This window comes from Microcebus murinus, chromosome 9, assembly GCF_040939455.1.
Source record: "Microcebus murinus isolate Inina chromosome 9, M.murinus_Inina_mat1.0, whole genome shotgun sequence".
In the NCBI taxonomy this organism is placed as follows: Eukaryota; Metazoa; Chordata; class Mammalia; order Primates; family Cheirogaleidae; genus Microcebus; species Microcebus murinus.
The window spans coordinates 519731-539852 of NC_134112.1; the positions used below are offsets into that span (position 1 = coordinate 519731).

Here is a 20122-nt window from a genome sequence, read left to right on the forward strand (position 1 = left end):
GAAAAGCTACAAACCTTTTGCCTGGGTTTTCAGAGAGGGCATTTGGGACAAAGGCACAGCACCTTGCAGAGACAGGGGTGTAAGAAGAGTGGACGTGGTAAGAGTGATGTGGAGAGGAAGGAGCAGCTGCTCTGAAGCCTGGGCCCTTCTGTCCCCTACCATAAAACAAAGGTTTTGAAGAAGAATGCTTTCAAAGGTTCCTGCCAGCTCCAAAATCTTGAGTGATCTTTCTCAAGGGAGGTCTGAGTGGAATCGCCGGGACTGGGTGACGACCAGCACCCCGAAGTGGCAGCCTGAGTGGGCGAGCTGCTGCGGGGTCGCACGGGGACCGGGCAGGGGACGGGGCATGGTCGGGCAGGAGCTGCAGAGGTGAGAACTGCTGCACTCAGGCCTGGGGCGGTGAGGAGGAGTAAAAAACCAAAGGGAATTGAAGACACCAGGTTAATTCTGATGACAGTAATGGCACAGACCTTCTCCCTGTGTCCTTAGAAAGCTGTCAAAACCTGTCAAAACCTGTCGAGCAAACAAAGGGGACACCTTTTGAGCAATGACCTGTGGCTCTAGCACTTTGAGAACTGCTCTTACTGGGACCCTTGCTTCCCCCAGCGGACAGCTGCTCCCCTCTCTCCTTGTTCTCATGAGCGCCTCTCCTGCCCCGTCCCCTGCCTGGTCCTCGTGCGACCCCGCAGCAGCTCGCCCACTCAGGCTGCCACTTTGGGGTGCTGGTCGTCACCCAGTCCTGCGATTCCACTCAGACCTCCCTCGCGAAAGATCACTCAAGATTTTGGAGCTGGCAGGAACCTTTGAAAGCATTCTTCTCTTTTAACCACTTGGGTGCGGCGCTCACCCACCAGAAACCTCGCCCACAGCCGGCACTCACGGTCCGCATGATAGTTGTGCTGTGCAGACTATCCGTTGACTACGGATCCGTTCTGCTCTCGTGTGATGAGGAAAGCTTGAAAGCACTGAAAACTTGTTTTGCTTTACAGGCAGCTTTACTTGTAATGTCAATCATAATAGGTAACCTGTACATATATGTTTTCATGACATTATTTTTAAATGTTCACAATTTTATTTTGATAACTGAAAAATTAGAAAAGCCATATCACGGCTGTCGGCTAATGTCGCTGTGCGCGTCCATCTGTGGCTGTCGGCTCCAGTCGACGCTGGTACCGAAGTGGTTAAAGCAAGTCCTCAGACTGACCTTCTGGTAAGGAGTGAGTCAGACAGTGAGTGACCCCCAAACCCCGTGACCCTGCTCTGCCCCCGCCTCATGCCTGCTTGTTGTCTGCCCTAAAGTGTGAGGTGCAATGCCATTTTTCTTTGTCTAGGATAAAAATATGTTCCACTGGGCAATGTGACCAACATCCTGGCTTACCTCACGGGAGAGGCCAGGAGTTCAGGTGGCTTCTGCATCTTTGAATCTGGGCAGATGATCTCGTGGGAGTGACTAGTAGTGTTCCTTGAGAAAGTAAACCCTGTATGTTTTGGCCTCTCAATGCTTTATATATTTCTACTCAGATATTTACCAATGGACTTGATGTTGAATGTGAGCTTTTCGCTGAGTCCACCTGAGGGAAATTCGTTGTAAGAGTAGAAGCTGCTCCCTTTGCAATTCGGCACCCTTAGCACTGGCATCTCCTCCCTGTGCCAGCTCCTGCAAGGCTCAGAGCCTTCCTGCTCCCCGACACTGCACCTCATTGCCCCTCCACACGGCCGCTTCTGGGGCTGCTCACACCAGCTTCTCTGGCCCTGGTGCGTTGGCCTGTGCTGTTCTCTGCACCCGGAATACCCCTCCTTCCCCTCAGCGTGCCTCTTCTCATCCTTTGGGACCCCGGTCAGAAGTGGCTGAAGGAAAAGAAGCTTCTCTGGTCCTCCTCACTACCACAGTTACCTTGGTCAACACCTCTTGGCGCACTGAATTGCACACTTGCAGATGGTTAAAAGGGCACATCATATGTTATGTATGTTTTACCCTCACACGCAGTTGTTTCCTGTGTGTGTCGTCTCTCACTAGAGGACAGATCGCACATGCCAGTCCCAGCCCTTTCCTGGGTCACTGCCTGTCTGTGCGTCTGATTTTCCTCCCCGCACAGTGCTCCAAGGGGTTATCCAGTAAACATTCATTGCCCGACGGTGGCCTTGCTCTTAACCTCGTACTAATATTCTCAAAGGCTTTCTCGTAACCCTTTCCTTCAATCTCTGTAGTGTGTGGAATGGTGCCACTGCCCGTGAGCAGCTCTGCTGTGTGCTCAGCCATGCCAGGGCAGCAGCCGCCTGCACAGGGGCCTGTGTTGTGTGGGGTTCTGGAAGGCTCCATGGATCCCACTGTCATTTCAGTTTGGAGATGGGCCAGAGTTCTCAGTTTTATCTGTTGTTTGTCTGTTATTTTTGGACCTTCTCAGAGTGACATCCCCTCTTATAGAAACAAAAGGTGTAGGGCCAGTGGGAAACAGAGGAAGTCACTCATTTGTTTATACTGCACTAGCTCACCAAATGTGATGAAGTGACAGTCAGTGAGAATTCCTAGAGGAACTGAACAAAAGTCCAATCCTTAAAGCGCTCAGCTGTACTGTGGGGCCAAGCTAGGGAGACTGCTCAGCCGTGAGCATTCTAGAGTTTTCTAACCTAGAGTTTTCTAAGTCTTCAGCTTTTTTATTGATTGTGTTTTCTCTATTCCTGTAGTTTCCCCGTCATTAAAGCATGCTCTAGGAAGGGTACTTTTGTTTCTTTGTGGGCGTCCGTGATAAATGGAGATACAGCTGTGAGGAAAGATGAATGTGCTCACCCTTGGTGCTTTGACAGTGAAGAATGGCATCTGAGGAAACAGCCAGCCGAGGGCTGGATCAGCGTGGTGCTCAGACACGATTTAGATGGCATCTCCTGTTGACTAAAGGTTGAGTGCACTCCCCTGGCCAGGCGCACTCTGGAGTCACTGTTCCCAGATCCAAGGGAGTCCCCAGGTCTTCGAACCCAGGGGCTGCCTCCTCGGGGCCTCCACCTGAGCCACCCTCACGTCTGTGCTCTCTGCAGGTTCCTCCTGATGATGGGCGTGCTCTTCTGCTGTGGAGCTGGCTTCTTCATCCGGAGGCGCATGTACCCACCGCCGCTGATCGAGGAGCCCAACTTCAACGTGTCCTACACCAGGCAGCCCCCCAACCCTGCCCCAGGTCAGCAAGCCCTGTCCTGCCTCCCCTTCCTGCAGTTTGTGTGTCCTCTGCAAACATTCATAAAGAGTACTGCCCAGAATATGCTAGAAGTGGGAACACTCAGACCATTTTATTCATTTAAGTTCTGAGGATCATTGTATATTTGTGCTGTTAAGAAATGTGTCATATATTAGATTATATGCCTGTCACCTCATATTCTTACATAATTATTGATGCACCTTATATGGATTTTATATAGTTTGTATATACATATTATTTGCTCTCTGCCTTTTTTCTTAAAAATTATTTCATGTACAAATTTCTATGTAGGAACAGTAATGTCCCTGCCATTCTTAATGCCTCGGAACTAAATATTAATTATATTACTAAATGGTAATTTGGTTAGATATTTTATTATTGCTGATAATCTTTTTGCCTTTTATTCATTCATTCATTCAACAAGTATTTATTATGTATTGCTAGCATTCTGAGTACTTATGAACAGTGCAGCTATTGACATTTTTTTACAAGTTACATTTGGCCTATTTAGGATTTGTCATCCGAATTGATGTCCCAAGGTGAAAGAGAATTAGCTGTTTCTTGACTCATAAAACATTGCCTTAACTAACTAAAACTCCCACAACTGGGGTGGGTGATGTGGGCTCCCTTAGGGCACGGGCTCTCTTAGGACACAGGGCCCTAGTTTTGACATTGTGTTTGAGGTGTCCCCTTTCCCCACAGGGGAGCCCAGGCCCCGGAGGGCTGAGCAGGCACCACGCAGGAGAGCTCTGGTCTTCGGGGCAGGTGTGTGGTGAGGCTGCGGCAGATGTCGCTGGTGTCTGTGCTGCTCTGTGACTGCACACAACAGTAGGCAGTCGATTCTAGGAGCAGTTAGTTCTTGCCTTGTCTTTTACAGAGTTTCAGTTAAGAGAAATAAATAAGTCCTAGAGATCCACATATAGGGCCTACGATTAATGAACTATAGTGGATAAATAAAAATTTGCTAAGAGGGTAGGCTCTATGTTCAGTGTTCTTCTCACACACCCAAATCATACTAAGGGGGCAGAGAAAACTTTTGGAGGTGACAGATAATTTATGGCATAGATTGTGGTGCTGGTTTTGTGGATGTAGCCTTGTCTCTAAACTCTTAAGTTACATACATTAAATACACACAGGTTTTTGTATGTTAGTCATACCTCAATAAAGTGGCTTAAAATAAGAGAAAAGTAGAGACTTTTTATAAAAGGAGAAAATATTCTTCTGTCTTCTGTTCTCCTGAGCACAGGCTGTTCTCAAAATGCAAAGTCATTTGTGTATTTTTTCTTCTACAATTTTCCTCCACTAGTGATTCCACAGGGTTTTCCTTTCAAAAAATTTTTATTATTTTTAAAAATGTTACTCAGAAAGCTATGAATATAGCCAAGGTGGGCGGATTGTTTGAGGTCAGGAGTTTGAGACCAGCCTGAGCAAGACCATCTCTACTAAAAAAAAAAGGAAGAAAGAAATTAGCTAGACAACTAAAAATATATAGAGAAAAAATTAGGTGTTGTGACACAAGCCTGTAGTCCCAGCTACTCGGGAGGCTGAGGCAGAAGGATCGCTTGAGCCCAGGAGTTTGAGGTTGCTATGAGCTAGGCTGACGCCACTGTAGTCTACCCTGGGCAACCGAGTGAGACTCTGTCTCAAAAAAATAAAAACAAAAAGCTTGAATGTATATATTTCCACAGCAGTTCAGTGGGAGCCATGCCTTAAACTTTCACTCAGGGTTAGTACCATTTTGTATCCATAAGTGGATTTTAGTCTTTCACATCTGTAAATATTTGAATAGTTTCAAATTTGTGCTCTGTCCTGGGTAAAGTATAGATTTTCAGTACAGATAAAATGGGAGGTGAAAGTCAGCACTCACTGGATTTCATCTGGAACAGACAGAGAGATTTTAGCACAGGTGGGGATAGCCCATGCCCCACTGGGTGTATCGGCCCTGGGGCCCGCCCAGGCAGGAGGCCACTTCCCTGGTCTGTGGTGCTGTCACTCCTTCATGCCTGTGAACTCTGGGGCCCAGAGATGAGCGTGGGACACGATGAGACCTGTGCTTCTAGCTGTGTAGGCCCCCTTGAATGTCCCCTGGCATCTCTGTTCCTAGAAGAGACTGTGTCCTGGTGTGCTCTGCACAGCGGCGCGCCCTGTCTGTCTGGTGGAAGCCCCAGCAGCGGGGCCAGCAGGTACCCCCAGGTCCTACTCCAGCCCCTCAGCTCACTGCAGCAGCGCCTGCTCACAGTCTCCTGACACTGCTCTCCACCCGCCTCTGTCTTCAACATGGCCACCAGAGAGTGCTTAAAAAACAAAAAGAAAAACACATAGGTCACGTTACTCCTCTGCCTCAGAGTCTCTGCCAGCTCATGTTGCTCGTACTTAATTCCAGACTCCTTAGCCACTCCCTGCCTCCTGGCCCCTCTGTCCAGTCCTGCTGTAGTGCTGGGCCCTGTGCAACCCTCCCCCTGGATGAAAAACACCCACTCTTCCCCCAGCATGCTGCTCTGTCTTGTCCCCACAGCGAAACCAGCCTTGGCCATTTCCTTTCCTCTGGTCTCTCCCCAGGTGCTCTGTCAGGTCCTCTAACAGCTCTTACTGTGTTGGGCTTTGGTCCTTCACGTATGCCCTGGGCGCTTCCACCAGGACTCATGTCTCTCGCACCAAGCAGCTGCCTGGCCATGTCCTCGGGCCATGTGAAGGGCGGGTGCCCATGGTTTGCAGCTTGGTAAGCCTGGGTTGGGGTACATTGTGGCCACACTCGGAGCCTGAAGCCTGGGCCCGCCTGAAGTGTCCTCTTGGCCCATATTACTGCACACCTGCTCAGGCACCTGGAGAAGCTGAGGACACCAGTGCACAGCCTGGATCCAGCCCTCACTGGACTGTGTGCCCTGCACTGCTTGTATACCACGGGTAGCCCTGGGCACTTGCACAAATAGCTACATAGTTACCATTATGGAGCTATGGAGAAAAGTCCAGAAAAGAACCATGTAAGTGGGAAACTGCATCTGGTGCACAGACCCAAGAGAGCATGAAAGGGCTCTTTGGACTGGAGAGTGAGGCTGGTTTGTGAGGCAGGGAAGGGGTGGAGGCTGCCAGCTGCCAGGTGAGGCCCATGGTCTTGCTTTCCCATCAGTTGCCCAGAGACTCCTGAGCTACAGAGCCCTACACGGCTGCCGTCGGTCCCAGCAGCCCCAGTGCTGGGTCAGTTCTGAAGGTGATTTAAGCGTAAGAACGGAGGGGAGGAGGGTCACCAACCAGAAAACGTTGAGTACCTCTAGAAGAACGAGTGGGGATTTTGCCGGGGGCAGTGCGCAGCCTCTCGTGCATGTCGTGGAGGGTGGACAGCCGGATGCACCATCAGAGAGTGGGGAAGAAGCAACCAGCTCCACGTCGCAGTGTCCATGGAAGCATTCTGAAAAGCGGGAGCTATGGATTTTCCAGGACCACCAGTGATGCAGATGGCATCAGAGCTGATTGGAGAAGCCAGGCCAACGCCTGGGGAAGACGCTGACCTGGCCCCGCTCTCTGCAGCAACTGCCGCTCGCCACAGGCGCGTCATCTTCTCTGACCAAAATGCAGACTTGATTTGCCTTGCCCTTCCACTTTATACTTCTGACAGGCCCGTGACAGTGTGAAATGGGAGATCCCTAAATATGCCAGAGTTGTCATGAAGACGGAAACTCACGGGAGTGTGCAGTTTCCCTAATTCACTGCAACATCAAGGGCTGTTATCATTTGTTAATAGCAGTAAGCTTGGGAAGAATTTAACTGCTTTGATTTGACTCAAATCAAATAGTAATGTCATATTGAGACATAGTAAACATTGAAAATAAAAAGAGGGCCTGTTGTTTTCTGCATGCTTCTGGGCTGGACACCCTGCTCATTCCAAGGATGGGGATTATCCCCACTACAGCCGAGTGCTGAGGTCCCCTGGCATCTGGGACTTGGCAGTCCTTGGGAGTGTGGGATCCGGAGGCTGGTAGGGCTCTGCAAACTAGAGGAGAGAAACCAGGTGCACGGGCCTCCTACAGTGGCCATGGGTGTATATCACACCTGGAGATCTGGTCAGTGTGGGAAATACAGGTGTCTGCATAAGTCAACGGTGGTCATTTGTGAACTTCTTGGGGGCCTCCACTTTTCTTCTGCTGGTCTGAGTGAGAGGAAGTGAATTCTGTGCCTGTCAATGCAGAAGAAAAGGAAGAAGGTTTTAAGAAACCAAAACTCACCCACTGGGGGCAGGGAGAAGGCGGCAGCTCATACTCTGGGGTGCAGATGGGCTTGTAGTCCTGCTGGGACCAGTATTCAAGTCCATTGTCACTGGTAAGTGCTGAAAAGAATCAGAAAATTAGCACATTGCAAAGATACTCCTAATTGGGGAAGGTGGAATGTGGCAGCATTGTGGTTGGGGACGGGGTAAGTGTGGGTTGGGGCAGGACCAAGAGTGTAGTAGGAATAGATACGAGCCTGAGGTGCAGAGGTGGGGCTCCAGGCCAGCCTGGGAACCAAAAGAAACAAAGGCTGAAGCTGCTGGTTAAAGGGCTTAGTGCCTGATGGAGCTATGCAGAGGACAGAGTGGAAGTACGTGGAGTAGCTGCGGGAGTGGGGTGCAGCCGCAGGGGTGTGGAGTAGCTGCGGGAGAGGAGTATAGCACCAGGGGTGTGGAGTAGCTGCGGGAGTGGGGTGCAGCCGCAGGGGTGTGGAGTAGCTGCGGGAGAGGAGTATAGCACCAGGGGTGTGGAGTAGCTGCGGAAGAGGAGTATAGCACCAGGGGTGTGGAGTAGCTGCGGGAGTGGGGTGCAGCCGCAGGGGTGTGGAGTAGCTGCAGGAGTAGGGAGAGGCTGTGTCGAGGGAATAACAAGAGGCACCAGACAAGGAAGTTAGAGGGCCTGAGGGCTGTAAGACCCAGCGTGGTCCAAGTCTCTTCTGAGCCTCAGCACCTCACCTACAATAGGCAGCTGTATGGAGAAAAGCGCCCTTGCCCTGTTTAGTCTGCACCTGCCACTGAGAAAGTGGGAGCCCCCTCCATGCTGCAGCCCCAGATCTTTCAGGTCAGGCTCTGGCAGGGCCCCATCAGTGTGCCCTCTATGGTAGAGAGGAAAAATAGCCTGCCTGCCTCCCTCTCCTCCCTCCTCTTCCTCTCCTCTTTCTCTCTCCCTCCTCTCTCCCTCCCCTCCTTCGTTCACTCATTCAGAAAACATTAGCTAAGTGGCTCCAGATGCTGTGTTCACACAGTTGGAGGTTCTGTGTGAGCATCCTTGGGACCCTGGAGATGAGTGGGAAAACAGCACTGAAGATCCAGGCAGAGGCCCAGCGCAGGTCTTGGGGGTAGAGCTGGCCTTCGGGAAGACCTCAGGGCTGAATATGGGGGGATAGTTGACTACAGAGGAGAAGATGAGGAAGTTATGGTCTGTCTTCTTTGTGCAGTACTATGTGGCCACCAGAGCTGATGGGCAAGATAAGGACTGCAGACCGTGTGGCCAGGCAGTGGAGAGGCACTTGGCCAGGGTTTCTGCAGAGCTGCCCTGAGGCCAGCAGTCATTACATAAATGCATGGGAGATGGCAGGGATGGGCAGGAATGAGATGTGGTGTTGATGTGATTTAAGGTTTCTTTAAAAATTATTTCCCTTAATGTGACTAGTATTGATTTCTTTTACAAATAAAGTAGGAGTACATAGAGTATGCCCATTGGAAGGTAGTTTTCTTCCTTTCTGGGTGTATTTGTGGTGAGTTGGTTGATGGTTTCCTAGAGTTCTGATGTCTCAATCCTTTAATAAACCTGTCAGCCTGCAGCGACAGTGGTGGCCTGACTAAATGACACCAACAGCAAGAAAAGGAAAACAGGAAGGGTGCTTTGACAGTCTAAATACCCACCAAGTCAGAGGCGACGCACAAACAGGGCTGCTCTGGCTGAGGACATCTGGTTTCAGCGCTGGTGGAGTAAGTGTGATTTCTTTCCACTGAGACAGTGCTTCACATGTGCAGGGTCTCAGCCCTGCAGTCACCCCTCCCGTCCTCAGCCCCTATGGCTCTGACATTTCTATTCTTGATTTCTGGGTTTTGTTCTTGAAGAATCAGTGGGGTGAAAGGACCAGGCTGTGCAGGCTCGGGGAGCAGTGGAGGACAGTGCTCCCTGGGAACTAGCACCCACTGTGTGCTGCTCTGAGTGGCCTCTTTCACAATTGAATTATTATTGAGTTTATGGTTTTGGTGAAAGAAACTAACTGGAAACATTTCAAGTTGCTTATAAATTGCAAATTCCAATCTATTCATATACTCTCGTAGCTACCAGAATATTCCTTACCAATTCATCCCTGAATGCAGAGGAGTGCTGGATGACCAGGAAATTGGGGTGAGGGTATGGGTGTGAGCCAGGGAATTGGGGCCACTGCACAACCTGGCATTCCTCCTGGCAAGCCAGGGGCAGGTTCCCACCACACTCACTGTGTGGGTCTGTCTGACTTTCTGTGTGTGTCTCCTGCCGTCATTCCTCCTCTGTGATCTCTTTCCAGCTCTGATGCTGTTCCTTCCCTTCCCAAAATTCGTATCACGATCTGCATGATCCAGTTTGCATACAGTAGATACATCTAAAATGTTCTGCCATATAAAAGTAGGAGGTGGTTTTTGGTTTTGGTTCCTATGTAAAAGTATTTAATGTCCCTGGCCACTGTGAATAGTGACAGATAATACACTTTGCACAGATTATATTTCCAAAAGAAAGGCATTTTTTTTACTGCCTTTCCTGTTAGTAATGATATCATTACATTAATCACAACAAACCACTCTCATGTCTGTACACTTCTGTGATCAGTGGGAACAGAAACATCCAGCAGTTTATGTCCCTTGCCTCTTGTACTCTGCTTGGCTCATGATAAGCCTGAACAGAGCCTGAGCCTGTTGCCTGTCCCCATCCACGTTCTTGGGGGTGGGGGCCCATCTCAGGGAGGGTGACGCAGGTGCCAAGGGTCTTCCTCGTGTGCATTAAGGAAGGCAGAGCCGGGTCCGATGGACTGCACGCCGGCAGTCTCCTTCAGAGCACCGTCTGGTTTCCACCTCTGGAAGCCGCCTCCTGACACTGTCATCCTGAACTCTTCTCCTTTAACGCATTTGAACGGCTGTTCCTGGTCCGGGTGGGGGCGGGGTGGGAGTCGGGAAACTGCAGCCAAACAAGATGGGGCTCCTCATGCAGGAGGCACTGTGCCCACACGCCCACCTCTGGCCTGTCGCCTACCTCTGGCCTGTCGGATGCTCCCTGAGTGCCTGCCCTGTGCTGGCGCCCAGTGGCTGCAGGGCGCGTGAGCCGGAAGTGGGGGACTCTGAGGTTTGAAGTCCTCAATACACAGTCACATTGCCTGTAGAACTTGAGCAAAATAGACATTTTCGATTTCATCTGCCTTTTACCTTCTCAGTTAACCTTAAATAAACTTTGTTTCCTCTAAAATGTTTTCTGTTTTTTTGGAAGACTTTCAATGATGTGGGAAAATACTTCAAAAGGACGTGAAGTAGTGTTTTTCCGTCTGCTGTTTGCTGTGTGTCTGTATTTTAAGCCCTGATTCTCTGCAGAGGAGCAGCCAGCATGCTGGAAGCCTCTGGCTGCTGGCCTGCAGTGGTGACAGTTGTGAACAAAGGGAGGGAGCCCTGAACCAGGTGCAAACCCAAGGGGGATGTTTTATTAATTCCTTTGATCTGTCCTAGGCAAAAAATCATGAGGTCACAGAATCTTAGGGCTGGACCTAAACAAACAGAAGCTTTGCAACATTTTAAACTATTTCTGGTAATTATATTTTTTTAGCAGTGTTTTTTTTATTATTTGGGGACTGTTGCATGTGTTTTGGGCCCGTGCAAGGCTTCATATTGCTAGTGGGGAAAAGGGGGAACACGATATTTCAGTCTCCTAGGACAGCCCTAACAAAGTCCTGTACAATAAGTGGCTTACAAATAGCAAAAACTTATTTTTCCCACAGTTCTAGAGGCCAAGGTCCCAAATCAGAGTTTCAGCAGGGCTGGCTCTTTCTGGAGACCTCAAGGGGGAATTAGTAATTGTTTATGATATTCTTTCAAGTCTTTTAAAGCAGCAGTTGTCTTTTTAGTTATTTTTCCCTTTTCATTCTATTTTATGGGGTACCTTTTCTTTCCTTTTTTTCTTAATTCATTTTGCTGTTGTCTTTGCTGTTATCTCTGCTGTTATCTTACCATTAATATTAATATCTCAAGGAAAAAAAATGTGAAAGCCTCTGAGAGCTGAATGGAATCTTTGGGGCACCCGGGCCCAGACCCCTGTGTGTCTGCAGCCTCCACAGCCAGGCCCTGCGTCACCCAAAAGCCTCAGGGCGTGAGGCGAGCTCTGCCCAGCGTGCCCGCCCACAGGCTTCTGTGTGGAGGAGCCCATGGTACGGGAAACAGGCAGGGTGCGGGTTTCCCAAGATTTAGTAAGAAACAGCAGCCAAGTGGTGGGAGGAAGTGCACAGGGCTGATTTCCACAAAAGGAATCTGATGCTGTGGTTCAACAGTTTATTTTGTCTTTAGAGTATGTGCCCTTGGAATCAAAGCAACACAGCCACACTCTAAATCACTGTCAAAGGTAGTAATAGAAGTTAAAAAAAAGTGGGGGGGGGCAAGACAACACAAGAAGCAGCAAGGAAACACACAAGCAAAATACAGCAGCAGAGGAAGACAGCCCACAGTTGATGTGGCAGTGAAGGTGCATGTTCTAGAACTTTTTGTAAGAAAAAAAAAGATTAAATTGCTAAAATCAAAATCCAGTTATATACTGCTTTAATGATAGGTGCTGAAGAGCATGACATGGAAAAGTAACAAAGATTCATTAGAGGGTGTTTGGCAAAGAAGGGGCATGAACACTGAAGGTGTTTTGAAGTTGATTTGAGAGCCACACAGGAGAGCTTTTGGGAAGAGAATCACAGATTCTCTAGGAAAAGGACCTGGAGAGACGACTGGTGCATCTCTGGGAGAGGGCCCTCGGTTCGGGCAGGGGCTAGTGGAGCCGGAGCAGCAGTGGGTCTGGCTTGGTGCTCTCAGGACTTGCTGGAGTGTTGCTGACTTGGGTTCCATCTGCAATAAGGATGGTAATAACAATGTGTCACAAAGTCTCTGGCTCTTTTTCCTCAAGTGTGGGCTGAAGACACTCGTGGTCCCTGGGAGCTTGCTAGAAGTGCAGGCTCTGCTGTGTCAGGCCTGAGCTCATACAGGACCCGGATGACTTGGGGAAGTTGGTGCCTGCACAGAGTAGGGCTGCAGGGTGAGTGTGAAGCGCCGGCCCTGGGCCGCGGTGGCAGGAGGAAGCACTTGGAAATTCACAGGACTGGAGTGAAAGTCAGTCCTTGCCTCTGATGGCTTTTGCTGCAGTTTAGCAAAGTGAATAGATACAACATAAAACTTAGACCAGAAGGCTGAGCAGAGGATGGGCCAGTTGTGGAGGGATGATCTGTTGATTCTGAAGAGTCTCTGGGGAATTAGTTCAGTGCTTTTGGCTGCAAGTGACAATGCCCCAGTTCGGCCAGTTTGAAAAACAAGGCAGTCATCTTGATACAGAAAATGTCGGGCGCTGGGACGCGGCTGCTTGCCACCTCCCCATCGGTCCGCATCTCCGTGGGCCAGCGCTGCGTGTGGCCAGTTGGAGGGCACGCTTCTGGGGCCGGGCCCGCGGCAGCCGCCTGGGGACCCGCGTGCTGCCAGGGCCCCGCGTGCTGGAATGCCCCCAGGACCGCGTGCTGCTGCCTGTTTCCTGCCACACTGCTTGCGTGGTCCTGATTGGGTAATTTTTGAATCCCACTATTGTTGATTGGATGTTAAAGTTTGTTGTTGATTGGATGTTAAAGCTTGATGTTGATTGGATGCTTTTTGAGCCCTACCTGGGTATAAAAGCAGGAGGAGAACAAGGAAGGGGGCAGAAGGGCCAGAAGATCGGAAGACAGGAAGAGAGCTGTAACACTAGGTGTGCTGAGCCTGCTGGGGAGGAACAAAGGCTGTTCTCTGACTCTTCGTGTGCCGCTCGTTTCTTTCCTCAGTCAAGAGCTGTAACACTAGCTGTGCACGTTGCTGCAACAATCTCTTGTGCAAAAAGTCACATGGTGGCAGGTCCCTGGTGTAACCCTGCAGCTTAGCAGGCACCCTTCTCCAGCCCCTTCTGGGGCTGACCTTGGCAGCCCGACCTCCTAGAGAGCCTCGCTGTCCAGTGGAGGGACTCCTTGGGCAAATTGTGTAATGTGTTTCGGCTTCTGCGTCTATGAAATGGGAATAAAGAATGTGGATCTTGTAGTATTACCCTAGGCCTGAGTGACATGCTGTGCACGAGAGGCTTGTCCTTGTCAGAGTGAACTTGGAGCGTGGCAGGCCCCCATCGGGCGACGTCCTTCCCGACTGCAGTGCGGCAGCGTGCTCCCTCGCAGCCGGGCAGTCCACGTGCTATCCCCAGAGCCCAGCCAGCACTCCTCGTCTTGGTCTTTCATTTTCCCTCACTCGGTCTTTCGCTCTCTGTTCAGTTTGCAAACCGTTCTCTTTGGAAGAGAATGAGATTTGAGGTTTGTTCCTTCATTCTCCATGTGTGTGGAGACGTTCTGTTTTGTCTAGGACATCCGCTCCGAACTTCATCTCCCAGGGGCCTTGTTTTTCCTGGTTCTGTTTGTATTTGTTTGTGGTAATAAACCCACTTTGCCACTTTGTCCTTTAGAATCAATCCCACGGGCTTCATTTGGAACCTTTCACATTTTGCTCTCACCATACACACATGAGGTTATGGAGTTGAAATGCGGATGGAAGGTGCTTCCAGTTCTGGAGCTGCAGGACCGGCTGCGCTCGGCAGCTCTGAAAGGACGCCTCAAGCCTGTGGCTCAGCCCTGCCACTGCGGCCACACACGCCCTGCGGCCACCTTTCTCTTTCCTAAATGAGTTTCTCTGTCTTCTCTCAGTTGCTCTTCTCTGTGGGAACCTGAGTGGCCACCGTGGTCAGTGTCTCGTCAGGCGTTTTGCTTTCAGCCAAACGAGCAGAACTCCAGCAGGTGTCTGGGTGGTGTGTCCCTGCGAGCGGCGTCCTCTGACTGAGCTGGTTTGGTTCCTGCCTCATTGGCTCCACCTGGCTGGTAGCCGCTCACACAAGGCCACGCCTCTGTTCCTGCTGTGCTTCAGCCTCACTCAGAGGCTTTTCAGCATGTTCTGTCCCTGTGGTTGCCAATTTTTCCACCTGTGTACTTGACAAGGACATACTTTGTCCTCCTCCTCTCTCTTCTTTTTCTTTTGTATTCAGAGACTCTCCATCTCTGTGTTCAAATATTTTAGTCCCATCCTACCAGTTCCTGGCAATGCACCTAAGCTGTGAATGTTAACATGAAAATGCCAAGTTAGTCGGACACCGGTGTCAGTGTTTCCCATTGTTCACCCAAGTGAGGGCTGTGCTGCGGGGACATTACAAACACAGCCTGAGCCACCATTCCCGCCTACCACCACCCAAGATAGGGAGTGGGGTCCTTCCGTTATCGGAGCAAGGGGTTGGTCCAGGCTGGCAGGGCAGGCACAGCCTCCTGTCATACCAAAAACAGGTGTGTTGCAGGAAACTGCCCAGTGCACTCAGTACAGTATGGCAGAGACAAAGCTCAAATGCACATGACCATTCACCCCTTTGTCAGCCATTCATCTCCCATGTTCACAGACAGTCTGCCACATGCCAGCTGTGGTTCTGGGCGTTGAGGGCAAGCTCAGAAAATTAGTGCACCGTGGCAAGGGTGGTGGCGTAGACAGGCGTGCCTTGTTCTGGGTGTGGAGAGAATGGAAGCATGAGCTAGCCAGGAAGGCAGTGACATGAGGCTTCCTGGGATTGGTGATTCTGAGCTGAGACTTAAATGATAAATGGGAATTGGCCAGAAGGGAGGTTGGGGAGGAGGCTGGACGGAGGTGGGGATGGGCGTTCCAGGTGGCATGGTCTGCATGCCGCAGGCCCAGGAGGTGCTGTCTGGGGAGGGTAAGCAGGACACAGTGATGTGGTTGCTGGCAGGAGATAAGGAAGTAAGATTGGAGCAGGCAGGAACCTGATTACAGGGGGCCTTTCCCCTTCAGGAGAACACCTGGCTCCTGTTCCCGTGGTGAGTGGGTAGTTGAGTGGTGAGGGGCAGGCCAAGGGCGGGTGGCAGGGATGAGCCTCGAGTCTGCTGTCACGCGCCTAGACACCTGCCGACACCTTGGGAAGCAGCCTGGGCCCAAGGGGATGGGTGGAGGCAGTCTGGACATGGCCTCTGACTTCAGCTGTGAGGGCTCGGGCAGTCGGGACACAATGGGACGTGTGGAGAGCCTGCTTAGAGACATGGGGACCCTGGGGAACAGGAGCACTGCTGGAGCTGCATAGTCCGCTGGGGCCCTCCCATCTCTCGTGCCGCGTGTCTCTCTCTGGCCTCTGCTGCCAGCCAGGTTCCTCTGCCTGCCTGGGAGAAACTGGCCCAGCTCCCCTTTCACTCGCCACCAGCCAGGCACTGTGGTCGGGGCGCCAGGTCCCGTGAAGAAAGCAGGGCAGCTTGGCTGTCCCATGGCCCCACCGAGAGGACGGCTATCAATTACCACCCTTAGCATGTTCTCACCACTCTTGGCTGAGTGTGCAGTTCCCTCTCAGACCATATCAGGAAAGAGGTGGTGACATCCAGGAATAAAAGGACTCCAGCATCATCTGGGGACAGGTGACATGCCAGGGATAAGAGTAGCCCAGCCTGGAGGCCTGGCATTTGGTTCCTGGGCAGCAATGAGGACGTGTGCCTGTGGTGTCCCCATCGGCTCTCCCCTCCCCCCTCACCTGAGCTTCCTGCCGCATGTCACAGTGGGAGGGGCTGGCTTCCCCGTGCAGTGCTGGGTCCAGGTCCTGGCGCCGCCCAGCACGACTTGTGGCTATGGCAAGGTACTTACCCTTCTTCAGGAATACGTACGCCTACACCCCCATCCCCTGCCACCCCATCTCAAGCCACCCCATAGCACACACCTGGCACAGACTGACCTGATGGACTCTGAGCAGAAGAGGCAGTTGTGTGGCCGTGGTCCCACCCAGCTCTCCCACTGGAGAAAGCCTTCCTGTAACTCCAGCCTCTTCCTAGGGTGCTCTGTGTGCTCTTTCTCTAACTGAACCCTCCATGGCCAACCTTCAGAACTGAAGGGCTGGTTCAGTAAGTGGTAATGTCCCCTTGCTCCCAGCTGCCCCTGTCCCCTGTGCATAACGTCTCCTCCAAGCTCAATCCCATCCCTGTGTGCTCTGTCACTCTCTGACACTTTTTTTTGTTGCCATCTCTCTCCATTGTGGACACCTCCCTTCTTCCGTGGGTACTTTGGACCTTCTCTGCTCAAACCTCCTATTCATGCTTTCCCACGCCACTGTCAGCAGATGATAACATGGTACCTGCTTCCACACAGAGCAGAAGCTGCCTGCAGTGCGTGCCCCGTCCCGTCCTCCTGCACACTCGGGCGGCCCCTCTGACCAGCTGGCGGCCATCTCTGGTGCCTTCTTGCGCTTCAGGCTCTGCGTGCAGCAATGGAGTCCAAATGCCCCGCCTCATCGAGCCACACACTCCCCCAAACCCCTCTCATTCTCATGTGTCCGTCCCTGCCTGTGACACACTCAGGCGTCCACATCCTTGCAGGGGGCCCCTCCCCACACTCCCTGTGTGCCTCTTGGCTCCCACCTGGCCCCACATCCAGTCTCCACCACAGCCCGAATTGCTTTCCCCTGCCACGATTTCAACCCGGAGAGTAAGTGCCACCACGGCTTTCTCCCCCTTTGCTGCCCTGATGCCCAGCACTGATTCTCACTGCTCTTCCCAGCCGCCTCTGCATCCTTCCCATCTGCCTTAAGTGCTTGCTGTTCTTCTTCTGCCTGGAGCCTCGAACTTTCCTGCAGTCTTCCCAGGAGGTGTCTTTCCTCCCTCCCTGCACAGTGCCTTGTGGTTTCATGCTCACCCGAGTGTTTGTTGACACCTTTCCACAGAAGGCTCCAGGAGGCCAACGCGGACCTCCTCACCTGCCTACCCTTCTCCTATGCCCCTTTCCTGCTGGTGGCCCTCATTTTGAGACCAGGCACTAGACCTTTTCTTTTTAGGCCTGTCTCAGGCATTCTCCACTGAGCAGTCCTGGGCGGGCTGCTGTATACACCACCAGCCACCCCCATTCTCCCCTCTCCTTCCTTCTCTAATACTCAGAGGCCTTCACCATGTCCTGTATAGGCTGTTGCAATGGTGTCCTTTTAAAAAATCTTTGAAGCTCACGGCCGTGGTTGGCGGGCAACTGGTAAACAAAGCACGTCCCCAGGCAGCAGTGAGACGCATGAGCAGCAGCAGGTGCAGGGCGAGGCTGTATCCCACACTGGTGGTCTCTCTGCTGCACAAACTCCTCCCGACACCCTGGGGTACAGGTCTGAACTATATTTCTCTCTTTCTCTCTTTCCAGAATCTGACTTATGCCAGCTTGGAGTTGGGACATCTTGCATACTTTGATGGGCATCTTTCTAGGAATCAGATCTTTATCAGTGGAACTGTGTCAGAGGGAGCTTTGCCAAAAAAGACACTGCACAATATTCACACAGGGGCAGCTTCTTTGACACTCGAGGATCTCCCTGGGTTAAATGAGGTTTCACTTCAGATAGATCTGAGTCTGCTCACAAAATTAACTTTATCCAGGACATACTCAAAGCTCTCACAGTTTTTTTGATTCTTTATTTAAATATTCAATATTCTGTAGTGTTATCCATATAAGAATGATCAGACCTAAGAAATAAACTATAAAACAGCAACTCGGGGCTAGATATGGGGCAGGGTGGCCAACCTGCTCCCTCCTCTTCCCTTCCCTTGACCCTTTGTCCTGCAGCCAGGCCACAGCTGGGGTGCCACCCTGCATCCTCACCTGTGGAGAAGAGAGTCTCTGGCAACATATGGGGAAATGGAGCTCCTGTAGACCCAACAGCTCCAGCCCTGCCACTGTCATTTGCCTGGAAGGTTGTCTCCCTGCCTGGGAACTTAGGTGTATCTGGGTGGCAGGTAATAGAGGCCTTACTTCCGAACTGGGCACCAGTAACCTGTGTGCAAAGGGTTTTGCTGCCAGTGACAATGCTGAGCTGCAAGTTGGGAAACCAGGCTGGCTTTTCTGGTTCTTCGCACAATTAGCCACAGACGGTCCAGTTTCCTCTACCGTGAGGTTGCACAAGTAACATGTAAACACGTTCTAGAGGAATAGGAGCTCAGTGAAGGCAGGGACTTGCATGTTGCATTGCTTGTCACCACACCCCTGCTCTACTGGGGTGCTCTGCTGCCCTGCTCTACTGGGCATGTTGGGTCCTTGACACATTTCTGCTGAATGGTGGCAGGGGCATTTCTGCTTCCCCTCCAGCCTGGACCTGCTGCAGGTTTGATAGTGGGGGTTTTTCTCATCTGTGCTCACATACAATCATCTGTCTTTCAGGAGCCCAGCAGCCGGGGCCGCCGTACTACACTGACCCGGGAGGACTGGGGATGAATCCTGTCGGGAACACCATGGCGATGGCTTTCCAGGTCCAACCCAGCTCACCCCAGGGGAGCACGGCCTACCCACCCCCTCCTTCCTACTGCAGCACACCTCCGCCCCCCTATGAACAGGTGGTGAAGGCCAAATAGCAGGCGCTGCTGCGAGCTGGAGGAGAGACGGCAGAGGGCCTCCCCCTGGTCTCTCCTGTCCCCATCGATGTTTGCATCTAGGTGTGGCCTGATGAGCCACTAAGGGCAGATTCCTCCTTGATACCCTCAAAGCAAGCACAGCTCCCTTTCAAGTTTTCCATGGAGGATAGTATTTGAATTAACACTGCCTCCACTGTTCCTTCTGTTTCTGATGTAATGTGTTCTCTCTGGCAGAGTGTGGTGACAGTCCCCAAGGGCTGTCGTTCTGAGGGTGGCATGACCATATCCCCAGGAGAGAGACTCAGAGGAGGAGGAGGGCAGAGCCGGGGGGGGTCCAGGTGATGTGGAGGAGCGGGCCCGGCAGGCATCCTCCATCGGGATGGAGAGCCCCACCGCACACAGCAGCCAGCGTGGCCACGGCTGGTCAGCTGCTCCAGCCCGTCCTCTGGTCAGTCTTCCTCTCCTCAGAGCTGCCAGAGAGACATTCAGGGCAGAGCCAGCCTCTTGACACCTGTCTGTCTCCATTCACACCCTGGTGACGGGCCTCCCTCAGCGCCACCAGGGAAGAGTGTGCAGCTCTCATGGCAAGGTGAGGGCCCAGAGCCAGGTCGAGCTGGACGTCTGCAGTTATCTGGAGATCACTAAGGAAAGCTATTTAACCACTTCAGTACCAGCGTCGACTGTAGCCAACAGCCACAGATGAACGCACACAGCGACCTTAGCCGATAGCCGTGATATGACTTTTCTAAGTTTTCATTTATCAAAGTAAAATTGGGAACATTTAAAAATAACGTAATGAAAACACATATGTATATGTTACCTATTCTGATTGACATTACAAGTAAAGCTGCCTGTAAAGTAAAACAAGCTTTCAGTGCTTTCAAGCTTTCCTCACCACACAAGAGCAAAACGGATCCATCGTCAATGCGCAGCACAGACTACCGTGCGGACCGTGAGTGCTGGCTGTGGGCAAGGTTGCGTGGCCGGTGAGCGCCGTACCGAAGTGGTTAAATTCAGGGGAAATCGCTTCCTGCTCCAAACTGGGACACTGCATTTTATGAGTTCTTGGTCTGACTTGGAAAACAAATGTTGCCCCCCTTTTTAGTGTTCATAGAAGTGTGTAGTGTCCTGTCCTTTGAGGTCAGACTGGGAGTGTACCTTCCCTGGATGCCACTGCCTCCATGGTGTTCTCAGGCCCAGAGGCCTTCTGCACCCCCACCCCCGGAAGCAGCCCTGGTGGGGTCTGATGGGCTGTCATAGCAGAGGGAGAGACACGGGAGGTGCATCTAGCAGTGGCTCTGTTCTACCACATAGTG

The 20122-nt window shown here is 51.7% G+C and overlaps 1 protein-coding gene across 3 annotated transcripts in view; it reads left to right on the forward strand.

Moving 5' to 3' along the window:
* The window catches only part of VOPP1 (VOPP1 WW domain binding protein), an 88542-nt gene extending 69538 nt beyond the window's left edge, over positions 1-19004 (forward strand). For 2 of the 3 annotated variants that reach the window (XM_012786293.2, XM_020289956.2), the window contains 2 exons: positions 3034-3170; positions 18616-19004. In XM_012786293.2, the coding sequence (XP_012641747.1) occupies positions 3034-3170; positions 18616-18806 (328 nt within the window). In that variant the 3' untranslated portion in view covers positions 18807-19004. Of the gene's footprint in view, positions 1-3033; positions 3171-5747; positions 11859-18615 lie in introns of those variants that run through there. The other variant, XM_076006240.1, reaches the window with a different exon arrangement.
* Positions 19005-20122: the final 1118 nt, after the last annotated feature.